The sequence below is a fragment of the Squalius cephalus genome (genome assembly GCF_949319135.1).
Source record: "Squalius cephalus genome assembly, chromosome: 18".
Lineage (NCBI taxonomy): Eukaryota > Metazoa > Chordata > Actinopteri > Cypriniformes > Leuciscidae > Squalius > Squalius cephalus.
The window spans coordinates 25516775-25536079 of NC_137139.1; the positions used below are offsets into that span (position 1 = coordinate 25516775).

Consider the following 19305-nt stretch of genomic DNA (forward strand, 5'->3'; position numbering starts at 1 on the left):
GTGCTGATTTTTGTGATGACTTTTGTTTCATGACTCATGAAAATGGTGACTGAATACAGATGCCCACACCAAATAACATTCATTTCATTTATTTGTAATAAGATTTACTGATACAACCATAAAGTTTTACAGGATAAAGAATAACAAATTTTCAAAATAAATGTTAAATATTCAATCAAATGACACACAAACACATTTATTAAAGCTACAGTCTATAATGACACCAGTTTAACAACTGTACAGTTGAAATAGTGTGTTAGTGACCTTAACAAAGCAAGGAGTTCTGAGTACAACTTGGTGATTCTTGTGAAAATAAATATAGATATTGACCATGTTAGACAGCAGTGCATCAGTCAACTTGTAACATTTGTGATTCGCACAAATATTTCAACTTGGTCTTATTTATAAAGGTTTTAACTTCCTTAGTTTCTGAAACTCCTACTAATATCATAAATATCAATACTGTGTGTAGACAACATTTTATGAAACAATGCCAATTTCTGCTCAGTATTTCATACTAGCATATAATAGTGTAATATATATATATACATGTAAATATGAACAATATAAATAATGGACGTAAAAAAATAATACATCTGAAAATGTCATATAAATGACTAATAATAAGAAGTGCAGTCATCAGTAGTGAGCTATGGCAGTATTCTGTGGTCTGTGATACACACAAGTCTGAAGTTAATACAATCTGGAAAGAAAAAAAAGATTTATTACATTCAACATCACACAAGCAAAGCTCAACAAATGCAAATGTATAGTTTGAGTATTTTGTATGACACACTGTAGCTGTTATGCTGTTTCAGGTGTTCATAAAGTCATAACTACTGCAAATAGCCTCCGTCACAAGGAACTGCTTACATGAGTTTCTCTAGTTTACTGTCTGGATCGTCCAGTAGAACAGATAGCGGCCTCACGGCTAAATCTGTGAGATTGTTTTCACTCAGGTCCAGCTCTCTTAAAAGTGAGTGCTTAGGTCTCAGTGCAGAGGCTAAAATAGTGCAACCTTCCCCTGTGATCCCACAGTTGGATAACCTATAGAAGTATTAGTTAAGTGTAAACAATATTATAGGCATAAATCATTAATCAAAGAAAACTGTAAAATACAATCTTCATGTATTTTAGAGAAAAATCACAATTATCTTCTATGAAAGAAACCTTTTGGATGTAGAGTTACCTCAAAGTGTCCAGCTGACAATGTGGATTTTCCAACCCAGCACAAAGGATTGTAATTCCCAGATCTTGTAGATTATTTACACCTAAATTCAGATCTCTAAGACTCGAGGATTTTTCTACAAGAGTTGCAGCCAGTGAATCACAGCAGTCCACAGTTAAACCACACTGGCTCAAACTATGGAAAACAATGATAGAGAGACGTTTTTTTATCATTTAAAAAAAAAATTTTTTAGAAGTTTTTTTATTATTACAATTGAATGTTTTCTGTTTAAATATTTTTTTAAATAATAATAGTAATTTATTAATGTGATGGCAAAGCTGAATTTCCAGTCTTCCGTGTCACATGATTCTCCAGAAATCCTTCTAATTTGCTGATTTGGTTTCAAGACTTTCAAAAAGTTTTCTGATTTATATTTGCTTTAATTTCTTTATTTAAATTTTTTTTGTCACTTTTGATTAATATAATGCATCCTAATTGAATAAAAACATTCAGTTCTTTAAAAAAAATCTTCATGATTATTATCTGATATATTAGAATGTTATTGAGAATATTTGTAGAACACATACTCTAATTTCACAATGTTGCTGCTGTGATTCCTCAGGACAGGAGAAAGGAGCCTCATCCCTGCATCTGTGAGCTCATTATTGCTCAGGTCCAGCTCCATCAGATGAGAGGGGTTTGAGTTTAGAGCAGCAGCGAGGACAGCACAACCTTCCTGCGTGACCCCACTGTCTCCTAAACTGTAATGAAAGACGTTTAATGTTAAAAGATTTACAGTCACAATTCAGCATCTAAACAAAGAAGATCAACTGCAACTGACATCATCAGAAAAGCACACCTAAGACCATTGTTGGGGGAAAGTTACTTTTAAAAGTAATCAGTTACAATATTGTGTTACTCCCTTTAAAAAAGTAACTAATTACGTTACTTTTATGGAAAGTAATGCGTTATATGTTTTTCACCCGGCTGAGGCTTGTTGTCTTCCAGGCCTTTCAGGTGTTTTTTACTGAGAAGTTCTTTTTTTCATGTGTTTAACGCAGTAATGCATTCAACAATGCATAATCTATATAACATACTCCTTGATTTTCTTTTAAAAAGACATCTACCTCCAGTTTCATAGTCAAGGCTTAAGCCTAGTCCCAGACTAAAATGCATTATTGAGCTGTTTTAATTGAAAGCAACTTGCACTGATATCTTAAAATATGTCAGTGCCATTGTTTTGTCTCAAAATGAACACCAGTAAATTTTTTTTTCTAAGGCACGTTTATAGAAGCTACCTAAATGTCCTAATTGAACTAAGGCCTAATCCTGGCTTAATCTAAGCCCTGTTTGTGAAACCGGGCCTTAGAATATTGTTATATTCTGACCACTAAGAATATTGCCTGACCGCTAGAAATATGTTTATCACCAAAAAAGTTGAAAGTAATGTTTTGTTACCTTTTTACAATTTGTCTGTTCACACATGTAAATTAATTAAACTGAAACGTAATGTGCATTACTTGTTACATCAAAAAATTAATCGGATTATGTAATCCACATTACTTCTAATGCGTACGCCAAGACTGAAATTATATGCACATCTACCTTGCAAGCACTAATAATGAAAGTCTCAATGCTGGGTTCTGCTCACCGTAACGTCTCCAGCCTACAGTTGGAGTTCTTCACTACTTCAGCAAGTCTTGATACACCAGAATCCTTAATGTGGTTCTGTCTCAAGTCCAGCTCTCTCAGAGGACCCGGGTTAGAAACGAGGGCTGAGGCCAAATCAGCAACACCCACCTCTGTGATCTCACACAATGCCATCCTGAAAACACAAGAATTGCTTAAAGTGTTCGCTGTGTGTAGGATTTAAGTGGAGATTTGAAACCCTTACCTCAAAATCTCTATTTTACAATGAGGGCTTCCAAGTCCATTTGAGAGCATTTTAACTGCTTCATCATATATTGCGTTGCCGCTCAGGTCTAAAGCTTTAAGGGTTGAGAAGCCGGACCTCAGAGCTGAAGCCAAAGACTGACAGGATTTCACAGTGAGCAAACCGTAACTTAGCCTACGGGTGGAAAAAATAGACATGTGAATTAGAAATTAATATTTATAATAGCACACCGCTCAAACATTTTGGGTCGGGAAGATTATTAAAAGAAGTCTCTTATTCTCACTAAGGCTGCATTTATTTGATCAAAAATGATCCTTCAGAAATCATTCTAATATGCTGATTTACTGCTCAAAAAACATTTACAGTATCATTATTATCTATGTTGAAAACAGTCATGCTTAGTATTTTTTTAAATATATATATATTTCAGGATTCTTTGATGAACAGTAAGCATTTATTTGAAATGTGTCACAGTGTCTGGTTTGTGTTCCCTGGTTACCACTAGATGTCCTCCTTCCCCACGGTGTCTGTCACATTATCAACTGCATTCCCCACAATCCTTGTCTGTACCAATCACTGTTCATTGCACTCAGCTGTTCCCCGTCATCATTGTTCCCAGCTGTTCCCTGTTTCATTGTTATTTCTGTGTGTGTATATACCCTGTCTGGTTAGTGTTTGTCACGGAGTCGTTGTTGAATGTCACTGCACTTTTGAAGTCTGTTTTCCTTGCCTGTTCTTGTATTATTTCTCGTGTTTGGATTGGATTATATGGATTTTGATCCCCTGCTTGGATGACTACGAGATTGGATTTCATTTAATAAACTACTGCTATTGGATCTACCTTTTCCCGTGTGTGTTCCGTGACAGAAATGTATTTATTTTTGATAAATTTAATGCACCCATGCTAAATAAAAGTATTAATTTCTTTTTTTTTTAATCTTACCGACCCCAAACTTTTGAAAAGTATATATGTATATGACAAAACATTTCATTAACACAAAGTACCAAAGAGTTTCAAGTCGGGAAAGAGGATGTTGTGTTACAGCTGAAAGCTTCTCCACTCCATCATCTCCTGGGTTATTCCAGTGCAGGTCGAGCTCTCTTAAGTGAGATGGGTTGCACTGTAGAGCTGAGGCTATTGCAAAGATGCCTCCAGGTGTAACTCTGAAATCTTTGAGCCTATGAATAATGCAATGACATGTGATCAGAAGGACCAAACAAATTCTACATTTGGCATTGATGCCTTCCAATGAACTGAAGTGGGGTGAGGAAGGATGTTTACCTCAGTATCTCAAGTTTACAGTGCTGATGCCTCAGGTAATTGGCCAAGATCTTAATTCCTGCTTCTCTCAGACTGTTTTCACTCAGGTCCAGCACCCTAAGGTTTGGGAGATTTGGGAGCAGTCCTGATTCCAGAACCGAGCAGCCGTGTGTGGTGATTCTGCAGTATGAGAGCCTGAGGAAACAGTAACACAAGTGGTACAAAATATGAATTCACACAATATGAAATCATTGTTTTGAGGACATTACAAAATTATTCTGATGGGCCTTTTGGAAACTGGAATTCATCCAGAATAGATTTATTCTGAGAGCTGAGAGTTAACTCTTACTGGCAGCTGAAAACATTATTATATCATCCAAAATATTTAATAAACAGAATATTTAACAATACATTTCTGCTTGTCTGTGTTTGCTTGTTCCAGACTGTACTGTACATTAGTGGTGGGGATTTTTGAGTCACTCTTTATGCAGATTACATTAATACCATACATTGAAGTCGCAACATGTGACTGTCATTATGAGAAAGTCTGTAAAGAATTCAACCAACCGATTCGTTCTGAGTGAATCGTTGAATCACTCGTTCAAATGATTCGTTCAAAAACGCTTCGTACCGAAACGAAGCACCACCGTGTAAGAACTGTCAATATTATGTCTAAAATGCATCACATCACATTTAAATCTAATGTAATTCAAAACAAATGTTAATTAATTTTTTTTTTTTACTTTTACTCAGCAAGGACACATTAAATTGACCAATATAAAGACAATTTATAATGTTACTAAAGATTTCTATTTCAAATAGAATCTGTTCTTTTGAACTTTCTATTCATCAAAGAATCCTGAAAAAAATTTATCAAGATTTCCAAAAAACAGCATATTAGAATAATTTCTGAAGGACTAATGAGTAATGAGGCTGAAAATTCAGCTTCACCATCACAGGAATACATCCCATTTTAAAATATATTAAAACAGAAAACAGGTATTTTAAATTTGAAATGTTACTGTTTTTACTGTACTTGCTTCTCTGTACATTTGTGTGGCAGTATGTATACACAATGTATCTTTACACACACTCACACACACTCTAACAAACACACACACACACATACTGTGTATATATACACGCACAGACACATGGCCAAGAGCTTTACCTCAGTTCCTGTAAATTGCACAGTGTGTTTTCCAGTCCTGCTGTCAGAAGCTCCAGTCCCTTGTCTCCAATGGAGTTATTGCACAGATCTAGCACTCGTACATTCGAAGAGCTGGAACCAACAGTGGAGGCAAGAGCTCTACAGCATCTCATAGTAAGTCCACAATTATCCAGTCTGGAAAATATAATGTAGATATAACACTGTTCACACTATTAGGATAACTTTTAAATATGAAACGTCAAAACAAGAACTCACAGAGCTGATTCTGAGGCTTTGACAACTGGCAACAATCTGGTAAGGCCTTCGTCTGATCTGATGTACTTCTTCAAGTCAAACACATCCAGCTTCTCTTCTGATGTCAATAACACAAAAACTAGGGCAGACCACTGTGCAGGGGAGAGTTTAGAAAAATGCCCAGAGTTCAGGAAGCGCTGGACCTCCTTGACCAGAGAGAGTTCATTCACTTCATTGAGACAGTGGAACAGATTTATGGACTTTTCTGGCAAGGACGTCTCCTCTATCATCCTCTTGATATATTCAACTGTTTCCTCAATGCTCTGACAGGCTCTGCTACCAGATTGAGAGAGCAAGCCTTGTAAAAGGGTCAGATTGGACTCCAATGAAAGGCCGAGAAGGAAGCGGAGGAAAAGATCCAGGTGTCCATTCTCACTCTGTAGGGCCTTGTCAATGGCACACTTATGCAACTCAAACAAGGTGGCCTCTTGATGCACTTCATGATCAAGAATATTGATGTGGTGGACCTTAAACATGACATACACATACATGGCTGCCAAAAACTCCTGAATGCTCAGATGGATGAAACAGTACACTTTGTTCTCAGTTATTGCAGACTCCTCCCTGAAGATCTGTGAGCAAACTCCTGAGTACACCACGGCTTCCTTCACATCAATCCCACAAGCCACCAGGTCTTCCTCATAGAATATCAGATTGCCCCTTTTTAGCTGTTGATAGGCTAGTTCACCCAGCTTTAAAATCATGTCTTCATCCTCCAGGCTTGGGTTGTAATCTTTAGTGTATCTCATGTTTTTCGCTTTGGTTTGCATGAGAAGAAAGTGTGTGTACATTTGAGTGAGAGTCTTGGGAATTTCTCCATCTTCCGCTTCATTGAACATTCTCTCTAGCACCGTAACAGAGAGCCAACAGAAGACTGGTATATGACACATGATGTACAGACTTCTTGACGACTTTAAGTGTGCAATGATACGGCCAGAGAGGTGTTCGTCATTGATTTTCTTGTTGAGGTATTCTTCTTTTTGCGGGTCAGTAAACCCTCGAACTTCAGTCACCAGGTCGATATACCCAAGAGGGATTTGACTGGCTGCTGCTGGTCGAGATGTTATCCACAGGAGGGCATCAGGAAGCAGCGTGTTATTGATGAGATTGGTTAACAAAACGTCAATAGAGGCAGGCAGAGTTGGGTTATTCAACTTTGCGTTGTTCTGGAAATCCAAAGGAAAGCGGCATTCATCTAGACCGTCAAAGATAAAGAGAACTTTTTGCTTTTTGTGACCATCTCCAAAGCCTGTTTCCATTTTGAAGTGTTGGAGAAGCTCAATCAAGCTAAACTGTTTTGCTTTCATCAGGTTCAGCTCTCGAAACGGAAGTGGGTACACAAACTCGATATCCTGATTAGCGTTGCTCTCGGCCCAGTCCAGTATGAATTTCTGCACCGAGACCGTTTTCCCTATGCCTGCAACTCCCTTAGTCAGCACACATTTGATGGGTCTGTTCTTTTCAGGTGAGTGTTTAAAAATGTCATTGCATTTGACTGGAATGTCTACTGTGGTTTTTCTCCTCAACGCCATCTCAATCTGTCTCACTTCATGTTCTTTGTTGACATTCTCACTTTCCCCTTCAGTGATGTAAAGCTCTGTGAAGATGTCATTCAGGAATGTGGGATCTGATTGTTTGGACAGGTCATTGTGAATGCATTGAAATTTTAATTTCAGTCTTGATTTATAGTCTTGTTGGCACTCCATGGCTGAATTGGACTGTACTGTAGAGTCAGGAATATTGTTCTTGTGATACCTGTAAAAAATATATTGGCAATGAAATGACTGGACTCTCACACAGAGAACATTACCGTCCAAAAATTTGAGGTCGGTAAGATTAAACAACAACAACAACTATGAAATACTTTTATTAATCAAAGACCTTCACACCTTCGTACTGAATAGAGAGGTTCCCTTTTCAGATCAATTGGATCCAGCATAGAACTGGTACTTTTTAAAGAAACATGGCTTGGCTGATTTCGTGAAACCATCCTTGAATGAGAGAAATTTTTGTAGAAATATGTTTATTCAATCATTTTCTCATACATGATAAAAAAAAGACACTTTACCACACTTTTCTCACCATGGAGTCCCAGAATATGGAATGCTTAAATCCGTCAGATTCATTCAAAATTCTTTTCACCGGTCCATACTTTTTCTTCAGTTAACTTCATGTCCAATGGTTCAACAGCTTACATCTGAAAAAAATATATATATATGTTTTTTCTTTTCTCTTCTGCGAAAATGGACCAAACATGGACATTTTAAGAACTATCAGTACACAAGAACATTAAACAAGACATGCCTGGACACAATCAGGGAGTGATTGGTGAACAAACGCATGATATGCACTACAAACAATAATTTCAAAATGTAAGACTGATATGATCAAAAGTGAGAGGAAAAAGATAAGAAAAAAAAACCAGAATGTTGCAAGTGTATGCAGGCTATCGCAACCACTTATTTTAATAACCCATATGAACTTGAACTAAGAAATTCTGATCAAATCTAAGTATCAAGTATGTTCAAAAGAATATAAGAAGTAATGTAGAGGACTTTCTCTTAATCTAGAAATGGTGTAATGTGAACATTTATGGTGCCATTTACAAAATGCAGCAAAAGAATGAGGAACCACTAAGACATAGTTGGAGAAAGCAGTTCCGTATTCATGTGTGGTTTTGTTTGAAAAAAGTGGATCTTTGTTTTGTGGCTAAATTGTATACACCATTTTACAAGTAACCTCATGTCACACAACAGTATAGCCTTTTTGTATTACACAAGGTTGTTTGATAAGTGCTGAGATTGTATTATTAATTCTTTTTAAGCACATTTCAAAATCTTGAGCATATATACTGTGTATATACGGTATATATGCATGTGCACTTGATGCCATGTGATTTTGAGGACATCACATGCGAAAATCATCATCAGTGCTTAAAAAAGGATTGTTGCATCATCCATCCCTTTTGAACAACTCATAAAATGACATTAACAAAAAGTAGGGTGTTACATCCTGTTGGTCTCAAATTACCCTCAAATTTCTTTGGCTTGATCTGTTTCCTTGTATGTTTGAGTTTTGCTAAGAAATATGCCACTGTGTAATTTAAGTTAAAAAATGATGACAACACCAATAAACACATATTTTTTAACTGAATCACATGTCCAGTTAAAGTAAAAAAAAAAAAATGAAAGAACGTTTGCCTTCTAATATTGAGCATTTTTAATAAGTTGTTATTATTATTATTTTTATTACTACTACTACTACTACCACTACTACTACTACTCTATAGTGATGCTTATGGTGTCTGGACTGAGTAAAAGACATAGGCTATTAGATTAGTAGGTTAGGATCTAATTATAAAAAAGCCAGAAATGAAAGATGGAAGTAGATAAGTAAGTAGGCTATTAGGATTTTAAAAGCATTCAAGCATGTAGTAATCCACTGTAATTACAGTTTATTATAAAAAGCTAACTGTCAACCTTCATCGATTGTAAAGTTGAAATATAGGTTACCTTTCAAACGTTAAAGTCTAATTTACGTATTTGTAAGAAACTATATGTGTTGTGTACTTACGAACAAGCCGGTGTGTATCCCATGTCCAAATGTCTGCTTATACTACTTTCGCTTCAGTGATTTCACTCCTGTCAGTCAATGATCACGTGGTCAAAAATGGGCGGGTTCTGGTTTAGATCATAATGGTTGAAGTGCTTGCACTGTTGGTCTCTTCTTTATTTCATATTATATGATAGCGTTTTTCAGTAAAATGTTTACAAAAACGATGTAAAAAAAATTTACATTAAAAAAAGAAATATTTAATAAAATAAAAAATAAAAACAGAAAGATTTAACTATAACTCTTGTGTACCATGATTTTTTAAATATATATTTATTAAAAATTTAATTTAATAAAATAACTTTTTGAAAAAGTTTCAGGCCTATTTTGTACCTGTGGAAAGTGTCAGCATTGCCTAAAATCAATCAATCACATAATAAAGTGTGTGTTCCACATTCCACAACCAATCATTTTCCATTCCGTTCCATTCCACAACCAATCATTTTTTTTTTATTGTGTAGGCCAGTGAATTAGTGAATTCAATAATGGAAATTAATTTGATTTGAATATACTTCACTGACCCCAGAGTCAGACAGTCAACAAGAATTTGTACTCCAGTCCGTCAGACTTTCCCCCCTGATGTGATGTTGGACTCAATCAGAGCTGGAGTCCAGCCAAACACACACAAACACTGCAGAGCTGCTCCAAGAGGATGTGCGTAGGCTATGTATGAAGTCCTGAGAGCTTTATCAGAGTGCACTAACAACACGCTCCTGTGAATACCATGAAGACCAAGTCTGTCTGTGCGCCTCGGCTTGGCCTCTTTGAGGACACTGGTGGCAGATACAGGCGGCAGGTCGACAGCAGCTCACCGGAGCAGAGCCTCGATCAGCCGGCGGAGAAGAGGCCCAGAGATCCGGGCTTCACTTTCCTGCCGGAGAGATCTCCATACCAGCCCTTAGTGGAAGATGACAGCCAACACAAACTAAAGGAGGAAAAGAAAGCGAAAAAGAAAGAAAAGTATAAAAAATACAGAAAGGTAGGATGCATATTTCACTTGGTAACATTTGCACAATACTGTTCAAAGGTTTAAGGTCGTTACTTTTTGGTTTGTTTTTGAAGGAATACGCATTTCACCAAGGTTGTGGTGCTGAATATTTTTCTGGCAACTGATGCATTTTGCAGTTTTGATGATTAGCATTTTTAAAAGAACAGCATTTATTTGAATTTCAAATACAATTTAATGTATAGAATATAATAATAGACTGAATTAGATCTAGATCTAGAACATAATAGACTGACTAGGATACAACTATGCATTTTATATTACTGCTACTATAAATAAAATACTAGTAAGTAATCTAGCAATGACTAGTCTTTATTTTCACTACTAACTACTACTACTAGTATTACTTAATTAGTATTTATTTACTATTGTGACTATTGGGATCAGACAATCCCAAGTAAGGCCTACTTGTTAGTTATACTTTCCAATAGTGACAAGTATTCCAATAGTACTGGTAAATTAGAAAATTTTGTCATTATATTCTTGTGGTTCAAATAACTATTCGATTCTGATTCTGATTTTTATTAGCAGTTGTTGATGTTAATTTTCTTATTATTTATGTATTATATTTATTTATTTATTTACTTTTTATCTTGCAAAAACTTGAGGGAACTTGGATGAAATTGTTAACAATGTTTTTTTGTCCCTGTGTTATCCTGATTTAAAATCTCACAAAATCTACCACTGAGTTTCCAAATGACCAGTTCCTTGGTCACGAGTGAGAGAAGTGACATTATTCAACAGAAAAGTTGTCATGTGTTATTCAGTAAAAAAAAAAAATATTATTTTCCATATAGGGAATTTTGATTATGAAATCATGCACAGATAAAATTCTCACTTCAGGTAATGACTTTTCTAGTGAATTTGCTGACCCTGTGTTAGACAAGGTCAAAGATCAACGGATGACCTGTCTGGCATCTTAGACTGTTTCCTTATCAGACTTAGCCAATTTAAACTGCTGAGACTGAGTAAATGGAGTATCTTTAGTAAACACGGCATCTCACTGTAATCCACTTAAAATATATATCATCCCTGGCCTGTTTTTTTTCTTCAAAGCACCTTCACCAAAGTAGCTTGTAGTAGTTTGGTGCTAATGGCCAACTTTCTCAACAACATAAAGTAAAATACAGGGCTCAACAATAAATATTTTCTGTTGCTGGTCCAGTTGGGCCAGTATTTCAGGTTCATACGTGCCCTGACATTTTCACTGGGCGCAACCACAAATAGGATAGATTTTACTTTTTTATTGCAACATTATGGACAACTCTAACATGAGACTCAAAACAATACAGAAAACCAAATGTTTAAATGTGCAAAGCATAAAGCACACGAATGGTGATGAATGTAAGATTTCGTTAAAAATGCGGCAAAGGATGAGAGACAATTTACTTGCATTATGTTTTCAACATTAGCTTACATTGCATTCACTCAGTATACAGTATCTGTTTTTTCCCATATCGATGATTTGAAAAACAACTAGGGCTAGTACATAGTCAGTCATTTGTTATTTTGGGAGGAAGGGGTCATTCAGATCACATGCAGTGATCCATTGTCATGCAGCAAATGTTTCCTCCCACAGGATAAAGCAGTGCATCCTGTTTCTGGCCTGTTGTCACACAGAGAGACCGTCACTAATGTAAAGACACTAAGCTACATGCTGTTTACGGTTTAAAATGATAAAGCCTAGTGTTAATCCAGCTAAATTGTCTACTTGGAATTCCAGTATTTAAACCACTCAAAGTCTTAATTCCTATAATATTCCTGCTGGCACAGGCTAAATCTCCTGGATCTGTGAGTGAAAATAGTTATTTTCAAATGAATTGGATTGCGTTTTAATCCAATTGTTAAAATGATTTTGATTTGTTGCTTAGATTTACAAAAAGGCCAAAGCATTGTGAACACTGTTTTCCTATAGCAGTCAAATGATTTTGAGTTTAAATATTTTTATTTGGAATATTCTTTGTCCTTTTTAACATTTAAAATTTTAATTTAAGTAAATTATTTATCCAAAAACTAAACTTACAATTACATACAATAAAGGGGAAAAAATACACAAACTAAAATTGGAAAATAAAAAAGTAATCATCACAGTTCTGGAAAAAAAAAAAAAAAGTATAAAAGGGAACCAGATCTTTTTATATCAATTTAGGGGATTTTTTTCCTTAGGTATTGCTTTTGGTCGTGCAATAATTTTAGTATTAATTCCCTTGATTATGTAATTTATTGCTCATACAATAAACACACACACATTTATAATATTATTATTATTATAAAATTTTATATGAATAATATGAATATATTACATGTCATTTAATACAGACAATATATTGGTTGACTAAGTTACAAATTCACAATGTGTGTTCTTTTCAACACTCTGCTTGTCTTACAGAACGTGGGGAAGGCTCTTCGCTACAGTTGGAAATGTCTGATGTTGGGTCTGCAGAACTTCACTGTGGGATACTCCACCCCTCTTTCTGCTGCTGCCACAATTGTTCCAGATTTCCACCCGGGAGGAGCCTGGGGTTGAGAGAATCCGTGACCAGCATTTGTACTTTACTGTCAGGATCCAAAATCTTCTCATTAATGCTGCACATCCTGATGCTGATTTAAGAAAAATGACCCTACATCTGCCCTGGACATGCAGCTCAACCTCTCATGCTGTTTATCGTTATATATATCTTATATATATCTTCCCTTTGGATTTGTGATAAAGTGATTTTCACATTGCAATTGAGATCTACAGCTGTAAGGAAGACATATATTTTTATACTCTTTAATTTTATTTGTGTATATTTTGCTATGATTGAAAGAATTTATTCAATAATTTCTGTATAAAAGTGATGAAATATTCTTGTTTATAGAACATGTAGGCAACTAACATTTTGACTGAATCTGTAATTATTTTATGCATATGTGCTTGAGTCACCTGATTATTTTATTTGCAACTCACTGTATAGACGTCAAATTAACAGGTGAAAGTGAATTAGACTATTTAAAGGAACAGATAGGTATGGTCATGCTCTCTAAAGGGAGTTTAATGAGCTCTGTAATTAAATGTTTTGTTTCTTTTTGTCCATTTCATGGACAGAAATAAAGAGGATTTGCTTGACATAGAGAGGAAATTGAAAGTTCTTAGAGAGGGAAGTATGATGAGTAAGTGTTTTTAAACTGTAATTAGGGCAAGAGCTTTAAAGACAACGGATGGGATTATGAGGAACAGACAACAGGAAAAGACAATCTGGCGCCGGAGAGAGAAACGGCTTTGCCATCACTTGTTTAATAGGGTTAGTGAAGCTGAGTGTCTTTCATGAGTGTAACACCTAAATGAATAGAAAGAAATGTGATTAAAAAAAAAAGGTAAATAAATAAAAATTCAGTTGCACAGTTTTGTCGATTTATTTCACATCACAGCAAAAACACGCGCATGTAAAAAAAAAATATATATATTTAAAAAGAACATTTTTGACTTTACAGTTGATAGAAATAACTGAGTAACTTGCAGTCATCATGTGTGATGGTGCGCCACAAGCGCGTGGTCACTCCAGTGCAGCGGGTGACGCTGTTCAGCACTCAAGTCTCGTTGGTAACGTCACTCCAACCATCGAAGAAACGCGAGAAGACATCATGGCGGGATTAATGAAATCCGAAAGTGGCTTTAGAATCAAAACAGTCAGATTGAAAGTTATCTTGACTACTGTGCTATTTTCATTTCATTTTTCTCAAACCTCAGGTAAGCAATAGTTATACACGCTTTAAGATACTATATCTTGATACATATTGTTTGGAAATTATTTAGGACAATTCTGAAAGCTATACGTGTTGTTAGCGTACTAGGTAACGTATATATTTATTGATGTAATTAGTTACGGCTGTGGAAATATTTATTTTAAAAGTAACGTTATGTGATAATGTAGTTTGTTGTCTTTTTTAATCATTTTTGTCGCAACCAGATGTTTAAGTTAAACCCTCACTTCACGGTAGATGCACACTTCATAAAATGTTCTTATTTCATAATGTCGTATTTTAAAATATGTATATATGTATAAAATATGTGTATGTAAAATATTTAAACACACACACACACACACACACACACACATATACACATATATATATATATATATATATATATATATATATATATATATATATATATATATATATATATATAGGATTCACAAAAGTTATTACTCTGTCATTTTCATGCAGGTGCCACCCGTCCCATCATAGAAATTAAAGATGGACAAGAAATCAAAACACAAGCTGCACAACATTTTTGCTACTATAACTCCATCATACCTGGATGGAGGGAAACATGGACTAGAATACAGGTAAAAGACTTTTAACTATGACTTGTCAATGTGATCTGTAATGTTTGCATCGAAATTGAGAGCCCCTGCCCGTTATTTGATTGACAGGTGAGAGTGTGGAGCACTACAAAGCTGAAAGTGACGGTGGTTAATGATGAGCAGGACCTGCAGGAGCTTGAGCATTTCAGCATCTGGAAACTTGTGCAGTATTTTGTTCGCGAACAGACCAATGAGACCACCGTGAGCATCAGTCTCTTTAGCAACAAGACCTGTTTCAGAGTGGACCCTTCAGACTCCCATACATTGTATACAGTACAACCTAGCCGACGTGAGTTGCATTAATATATTAGAAAGGCAAAAGTCCACATGGATAGGGAAACTTATTCCTATTGGTCCTGCAGATTATATTGCTTAAATGAAATCTTCATGCTCTCATATAACCGGGGTTGTGTTATTGATTTGGAGATTGATATTGTTTCTCCTCCTGTAGATTTTGACATCTACCTGTTTTTGGTTTTTCTGGCTGGAGTGTTGCTGTTCTTCTTTGCAGACATTCTAAGCCGGTAACTGACATTAATATAATTCAAAATGAAAATATTCTCTTTAGCCAGTTCTCCTTTTCCTGGATAGATGCACAATTTAGGTTGTTACTTAGACATATTGTGTTTATAAGTCTCTGCTCACACCCGTTTCATCTGTCTTATAGGAGTCAAGTGTTCTACTACTCTGCTGGCATGAGCACAGGCATGATCGCGTCCCTCATCATCGTCATCTTCGTCATCAGCCGTTTTTTACCCAAGGTAGGATTCCTCACATTCACTAAGCATCAGTACTAAACATCCTTCTCTCTACCGTCGAACACCTTGGTTGGCTTTGTGTGTAATCATATTAAAGGGAAAGGGAAAATTTTAAATTCCGTCATTTACTCCTCCTCAAGTTATTCCTAAATTATTTCTTCGGCTGAACACAAAAGAATTTTGTGTTCATTTTGGGGAATATGGGTAACCAAGCAGTTGATGGCTCCCATTGACTTCCATATTATGGAAAAAAAGTACTATGGAAGTCAATGGGGTCCATCAGCTGTTTGGTTACTGGCATTCTTCGAAATATAATCTTTTGTGTTTAGCAAGATAGAAATTCACACTGGTTTGGAACAACTTGAGGTTGAGTAAATGACGACAGAACTATCCCTTATGGTCTTATTACCTTTCAACATGTTTGTTTCCTTGGCCTGTAGAAAAGCCCATTCTATGTGCTGGTGATGGGCGGCTGGTCCTTTTCTCTCTACATCATCCAGCTGGTGTTTAGGAATCTCCAAATAATTCTTAAAGATCACTGGCATCTGGCTATCGGTAAGAGAGCCCCATGAAAACTTGTTAATGTGCATAAAGTCCAACATAGAACATATTTAATTTTTGTAATATGATATATTCATTGGCTGTAGATAAGACTTTTATACACCAGATTTGACTGGATAGTGAAAAGTGAGCTACTGTTTATTTTTTATTAAATAAATAATCATTATATTTTTATGTATTATTTGATTAGATTGAAATATTATGAAACAAACTTTATTTTGCAAATACTTGATTCATATATTTGTATACTAGTCTTTAAAGTATATGGAGTGCTGACTGTTGTTTGTTTTATATATATTTAGGTTATGTCATTGTGGTCGGGTTCATCAGTTTTGCAGTCTGTTACCGCTATGGGCCTCTGGTGGAGGAGCGAAGTATCAACATCCTGTCCTGGACGCTGCAGATATTCGGCCTTCTGCTGGTGTACGCTGGGATTCAGGTCCAGCAAGTGGCTCTGGCCATCATGATAGCTGCGTTCTGCTCAAAGAACCTGGAGTACCCTTTTACCAAGGCCTTCATGCTTTATCAGTGAGCATATAACTTTAATAAAAGTTGTTCAAATACATTGAGCAATGTAGTTATTGTCTTCTTGCTGAATGAATGCTCTGAAGGAAGCTGAAGCCTAAGAAACTCGAGCCACGGCGTCTGCTGACAGAAGAGGAGTATCAGAGACAGTCGGAGGTGGAGACTCAGAAAGCTCTGGAGGAACTTAGGAAATACTGCAACAGTCCTGAGTTCAACACCTGGAAGACGGTCTCTAGGATCCAGTCTCCTAAGAGGTATGAGAAACTATTTTAGAAACAGTGTTAAAGCTACACTATGTAACTTTTTGGCCCTCTAGTGGTTAAAAAGATGCACCCATCTTGTGAAAGGGAGAACACAAAAGTTTTCTAGCAAATGGGAATTTTTCCCTCCCATCTTAAATTATTTTTTTCCCATTGCTTTCAGGGCTCCAAAATCCTATTATACATATACATAGCTCAGGCGTGAAACTGTGCTGATTGGTTCTTGCAACGCTGTGTCATCAGCCAGTCAGAAGTACTTCCTATTAATCCACATAACCATATATCTCGTACCCTAGCCTGCGATCGCCCTGCTGCACAATTATGAAACTTCTGTATATCCCTCCTCCTCCCTAGCACCACCTGTAAAAATCTGATAATGGGGTTCTACCATTTTCATAGCAGATCTCGACCGCCAAAATCAAGCTTATGTATCTTCCATGCTAATAAATGCTGGTTAAAGGTGAACTAAGTAACTTTTTTACCTTAACTGAACAGCTTCGGAGTCATTGGAATGGTTATATTACTTATTTCGGGTTGAATGGTGGTCGTTTCGCACCCCCCTGGTGCCCGTGAGCGGAAAATACGCACTTGCAACTTTGAGCCGGCGGGCCGCCGCGTCAGGAAGTCTCGCGTGATATCAGGTCACGCGATGTAAACAATTGCTTTACGGCCAAAAGAAATCTGCTAAAATGCTGTCATTATTGCGCTCCCTCACGCTGTCCGAACCCGAATGAAGAAGACGTTTTAAAGAATGTCCCATCTGCTTTGATGTCGTTGATCTACTAGCCTCTGGTGTCCGAGAATCGCCTACGAGTTTTTACAACAGTGTTGTCACATATCTATTCCGAAGCTGTGGGGGGAGCTCTAGAGAGAAACCTGCGAGCAAAAAGCGAGAATACAGCGAAGAAATCCCGAAGTTACTGAGCCCCGCTTTAAAATAATTCACTCAGAGAGTATTTAACACAGGGGTTTGAAATGTGTAATGATTAATGACTTCAGAATATTGAAGGATCATGCTTAAAACCAAAAATCTTTATATAAAGAAAGAAAAATGTCCATTTTAATGTCATGTTGTCTAAAAAACCACACTTGCACTCAGGTTTGCAGACTTCATCGAAGGCTCTCCACATCTGCTATCCAATGAGGTGTCAGTTCACACACAGGAGTACGGGCTGGGCGGATCCTTCTTCGAAGATGAGCTGTTCTCCACTGATGAGGAAGAACAGGAGGAGGAGGAGGAGGGGTGGGAAACAGACGACGGTGTGAAGCCAGAGGCGCTATCTCCACGACTGAACAACACACGGGTGAAATGACCGATGAACAGTGTTGGAAAGTATTTAAATGTTTTAATCTGATCTGAGATCTGCTTAAGTGTAGCATTTACTGTTCTTCTGTAGGTATCTGTTGGAGGTTTTCACTCCCGACTGCAAACACATGACTTCAGTCTCTGATGCATTCGTAACGGATGATTAATGGTGAACATGCCCTGGGTGTTGTTTTCGTGGCTCGTGAGAAAGGCCAACAGTGATTTTCTTAAAAAGGATGTTTATTTGTCTTAAATCTTTGAGTTTAATTTCTGCAGAGATGTCCCGTGTGAGGAGGGAACTGTGAACACTGTTTTTACATGGACTGTATTTTATGATTTGTTTTGTTTTTTGAGTTTATACTAAGGCCCAGGCACATGTGTATATCAATAAAAAAGCAATACTAAAACAGCTGAACAGAAGAGGCACAAATGTTATACAGCTTTTTGTGGACATTGATTGGAGCTGTAAGTCTGTTCAAGGTCAAAGGATTATTTTTTTATGAAAAATAAAAACATAAAAATACATAGTCTTATTGCTTTACTTTGTAAACTAATAAATATGGTCAAATCTCACCTTAAAATAAAACGCCACCAACAATTCTGATATCGGTGAGATTTATATGTAATAACAGTACATTATGCATAATTACAAGTAACAACCATAACTATATACTAAGTGCATTTAGTTAATTAATTTTACTCAGTACTTACTAGAGTTGGTACAATGTAAATAGGACACCTTAAAATAGTGGGTAACGCCCACTGTTACATATGTTACATGTACTAACCATAGTAATAACAGTAAATTATGCATAATTACATGCAACTAACCCTCAACCAAATCTTAATCCTACCCTAACCCTATAGTAAGTACATGTAGTTGCTTAATATTACTCAGTACTTAAATATATAATTACACGGTAACAATGTGTAACCAAATAGTGTAACCGAATTGTTAAATACGTCTTTGTTGTGACCACTTGGTGGCAGCATAAAACCAATAGAGCAGTGGTTCAAATCCCTGGTCACATTTGTATCTGCTCATTTTGTGTCTCCCTAATCAAACACACCTGATTCAACTCATCAGACTTCAAGACCTGTAGAGAGACATCCAAAATGTGTACAGTTGGAGGTAATCCA

At 36.3% G+C, this 19305-nt stretch overlaps 3 protein-coding genes across 4 annotated transcripts; 2 read left to right on the forward strand and 1 right to left on the reverse strand.

The window, feature by feature from the left end:
• Positions 1 to 74: 74 nt before the first annotated feature.
• On the reverse strand, positions 75 to 9441 carry nlrp12l (NLR family pyrin domain containing 12-like). The gene is made up of 13 exons (XM_079848730.1): positions 9362 to 9441; positions 7871 to 7985; positions 7678 to 7779; positions 5750 to 7543; positions 5495 to 5668; positions 4345 to 4518; positions 4068 to 4241; positions 3063 to 3236; positions 2820 to 2993; positions 1756 to 1929; positions 1190 to 1363; positions 874 to 1047; positions 75 to 703 (listed from the first exon to the last, which is right to left on the reverse strand). Exons 2-13 carry the CDS (start codon positions 7912 to 7914, stop codon positions 694 to 696), a joined length of 3342 nt encoding a protein of 1113 aa, XP_079704856.1. The 5' UTR covers positions 7915 to 7985; positions 9362 to 9441; the 3' UTR covers positions 75 to 693.
• Positions 9442 to 9931: 490 nt separating this feature from the next.
• Positions 9932 to 13789, forward strand: LOC307146206 (uncharacterized protein). Its single transcript, XM_079850082.1, has 2 exons — positions 9932 to 10379; positions 12796 to 13789. The coding sequence occupies exons 1-2, from the start codon at positions 10125 to 10127 to the stop codon at positions 12931 to 12933; spliced, it is 393 nt and encodes a 130-aa protein (XP_079706208.1). The 5' UTR covers positions 9932 to 10124; the 3' UTR covers positions 12934 to 13789.
• Positions 13790 to 13932: 143 nt separating this feature from the next.
• nemp1 (nuclear envelope integral membrane protein 1) lies at positions 13933 to 18667 on the forward strand. Of its 2 annotated transcripts, XM_079850090.1 has the most exons (10): positions 13933 to 14136; positions 14616 to 14737; positions 14825 to 15044; positions 15207 to 15279; positions 15423 to 15516; positions 15954 to 16068; positions 16377 to 16602; positions 16686 to 16853; positions 17959 to 18163; positions 18257 to 18667. In XM_079850090.1, exons 1-10 carry the CDS (start codon positions 14031 to 14033, stop codon positions 18308 to 18310), a joined length of 1383 nt encoding a protein of 460 aa, XP_079706216.1. In that variant the 5' UTR covers positions 13933 to 14030; the 3' UTR covers positions 18311 to 18667. The 2 variants fall into 2 exon arrangements, with proteins under 2 accessions (XP_079706216.1, XP_079706215.1); XM_079850089.1 differs by having other exon boundaries at positions 13945 to 14136; positions 17959 to 18274.
• Positions 18668 to 19305: the final 638 nt, after the last annotated feature.

Excerpts from the sequence above, each read along its gene's own strand:
- nemp1 (XM_079850090.1), top strand. The coding sequence starts at position 14,031 with ATGGCGGGATTAATGAAATCCGAAAGTGGCTTTAGAATCAAAACAGTC. Across the intron at positions 15,280-15,422 it reads TTTGCAGACATTCTAAGCCG|GAGTCAAGTGTTCTACTACT; the intron begins GTAACTGACATT and ends TCTGTCTTATAG. Across the intron at positions 15,517-15,953 it reads TCAGCCGTTTTTTACCCAAG|AAAAGCCCATTCTATGTGCT; the intron begins GTAGGATTCCTC and ends CTTGGCCTGTAG.
- LOC307146206 (XM_079850082.1), top strand. The coding sequence starts at position 10,125 with ATGAAGACCAAGTCTGTCTGTGCGCCTCGGCTTGGCCTCTTTGAGGAC. Across the intron at positions 10,380-12,795 it reads AGTATAAAAAATACAGAAAG|AACGTGGGGAAGGCTCTTCG; the intron begins GTAGGATGCATA and ends CTTGTCTTACAG.
- nlrp12l (XM_079848730.1), bottom strand. The coding sequence starts at position 7,914 with ATGAATCTGACGGATTTAAGCATTCCATATTCTGGGACTCCATG. Across the intron at positions 1,930-2,819 it reads TGTAGGCTGGAGACGTTACG|TTTAGGAGACAGTGGGGTCA; the intron begins GTGAGCAGAACC and ends CTTTCATTACAG. Across the intron at positions 1,048-1,189 it reads TGTCAGCTGGACACTTTGAG|GTTATCCAACTGTGGGATCA; the intron begins GTAACTCTACAT and ends ATACTTCTATAG.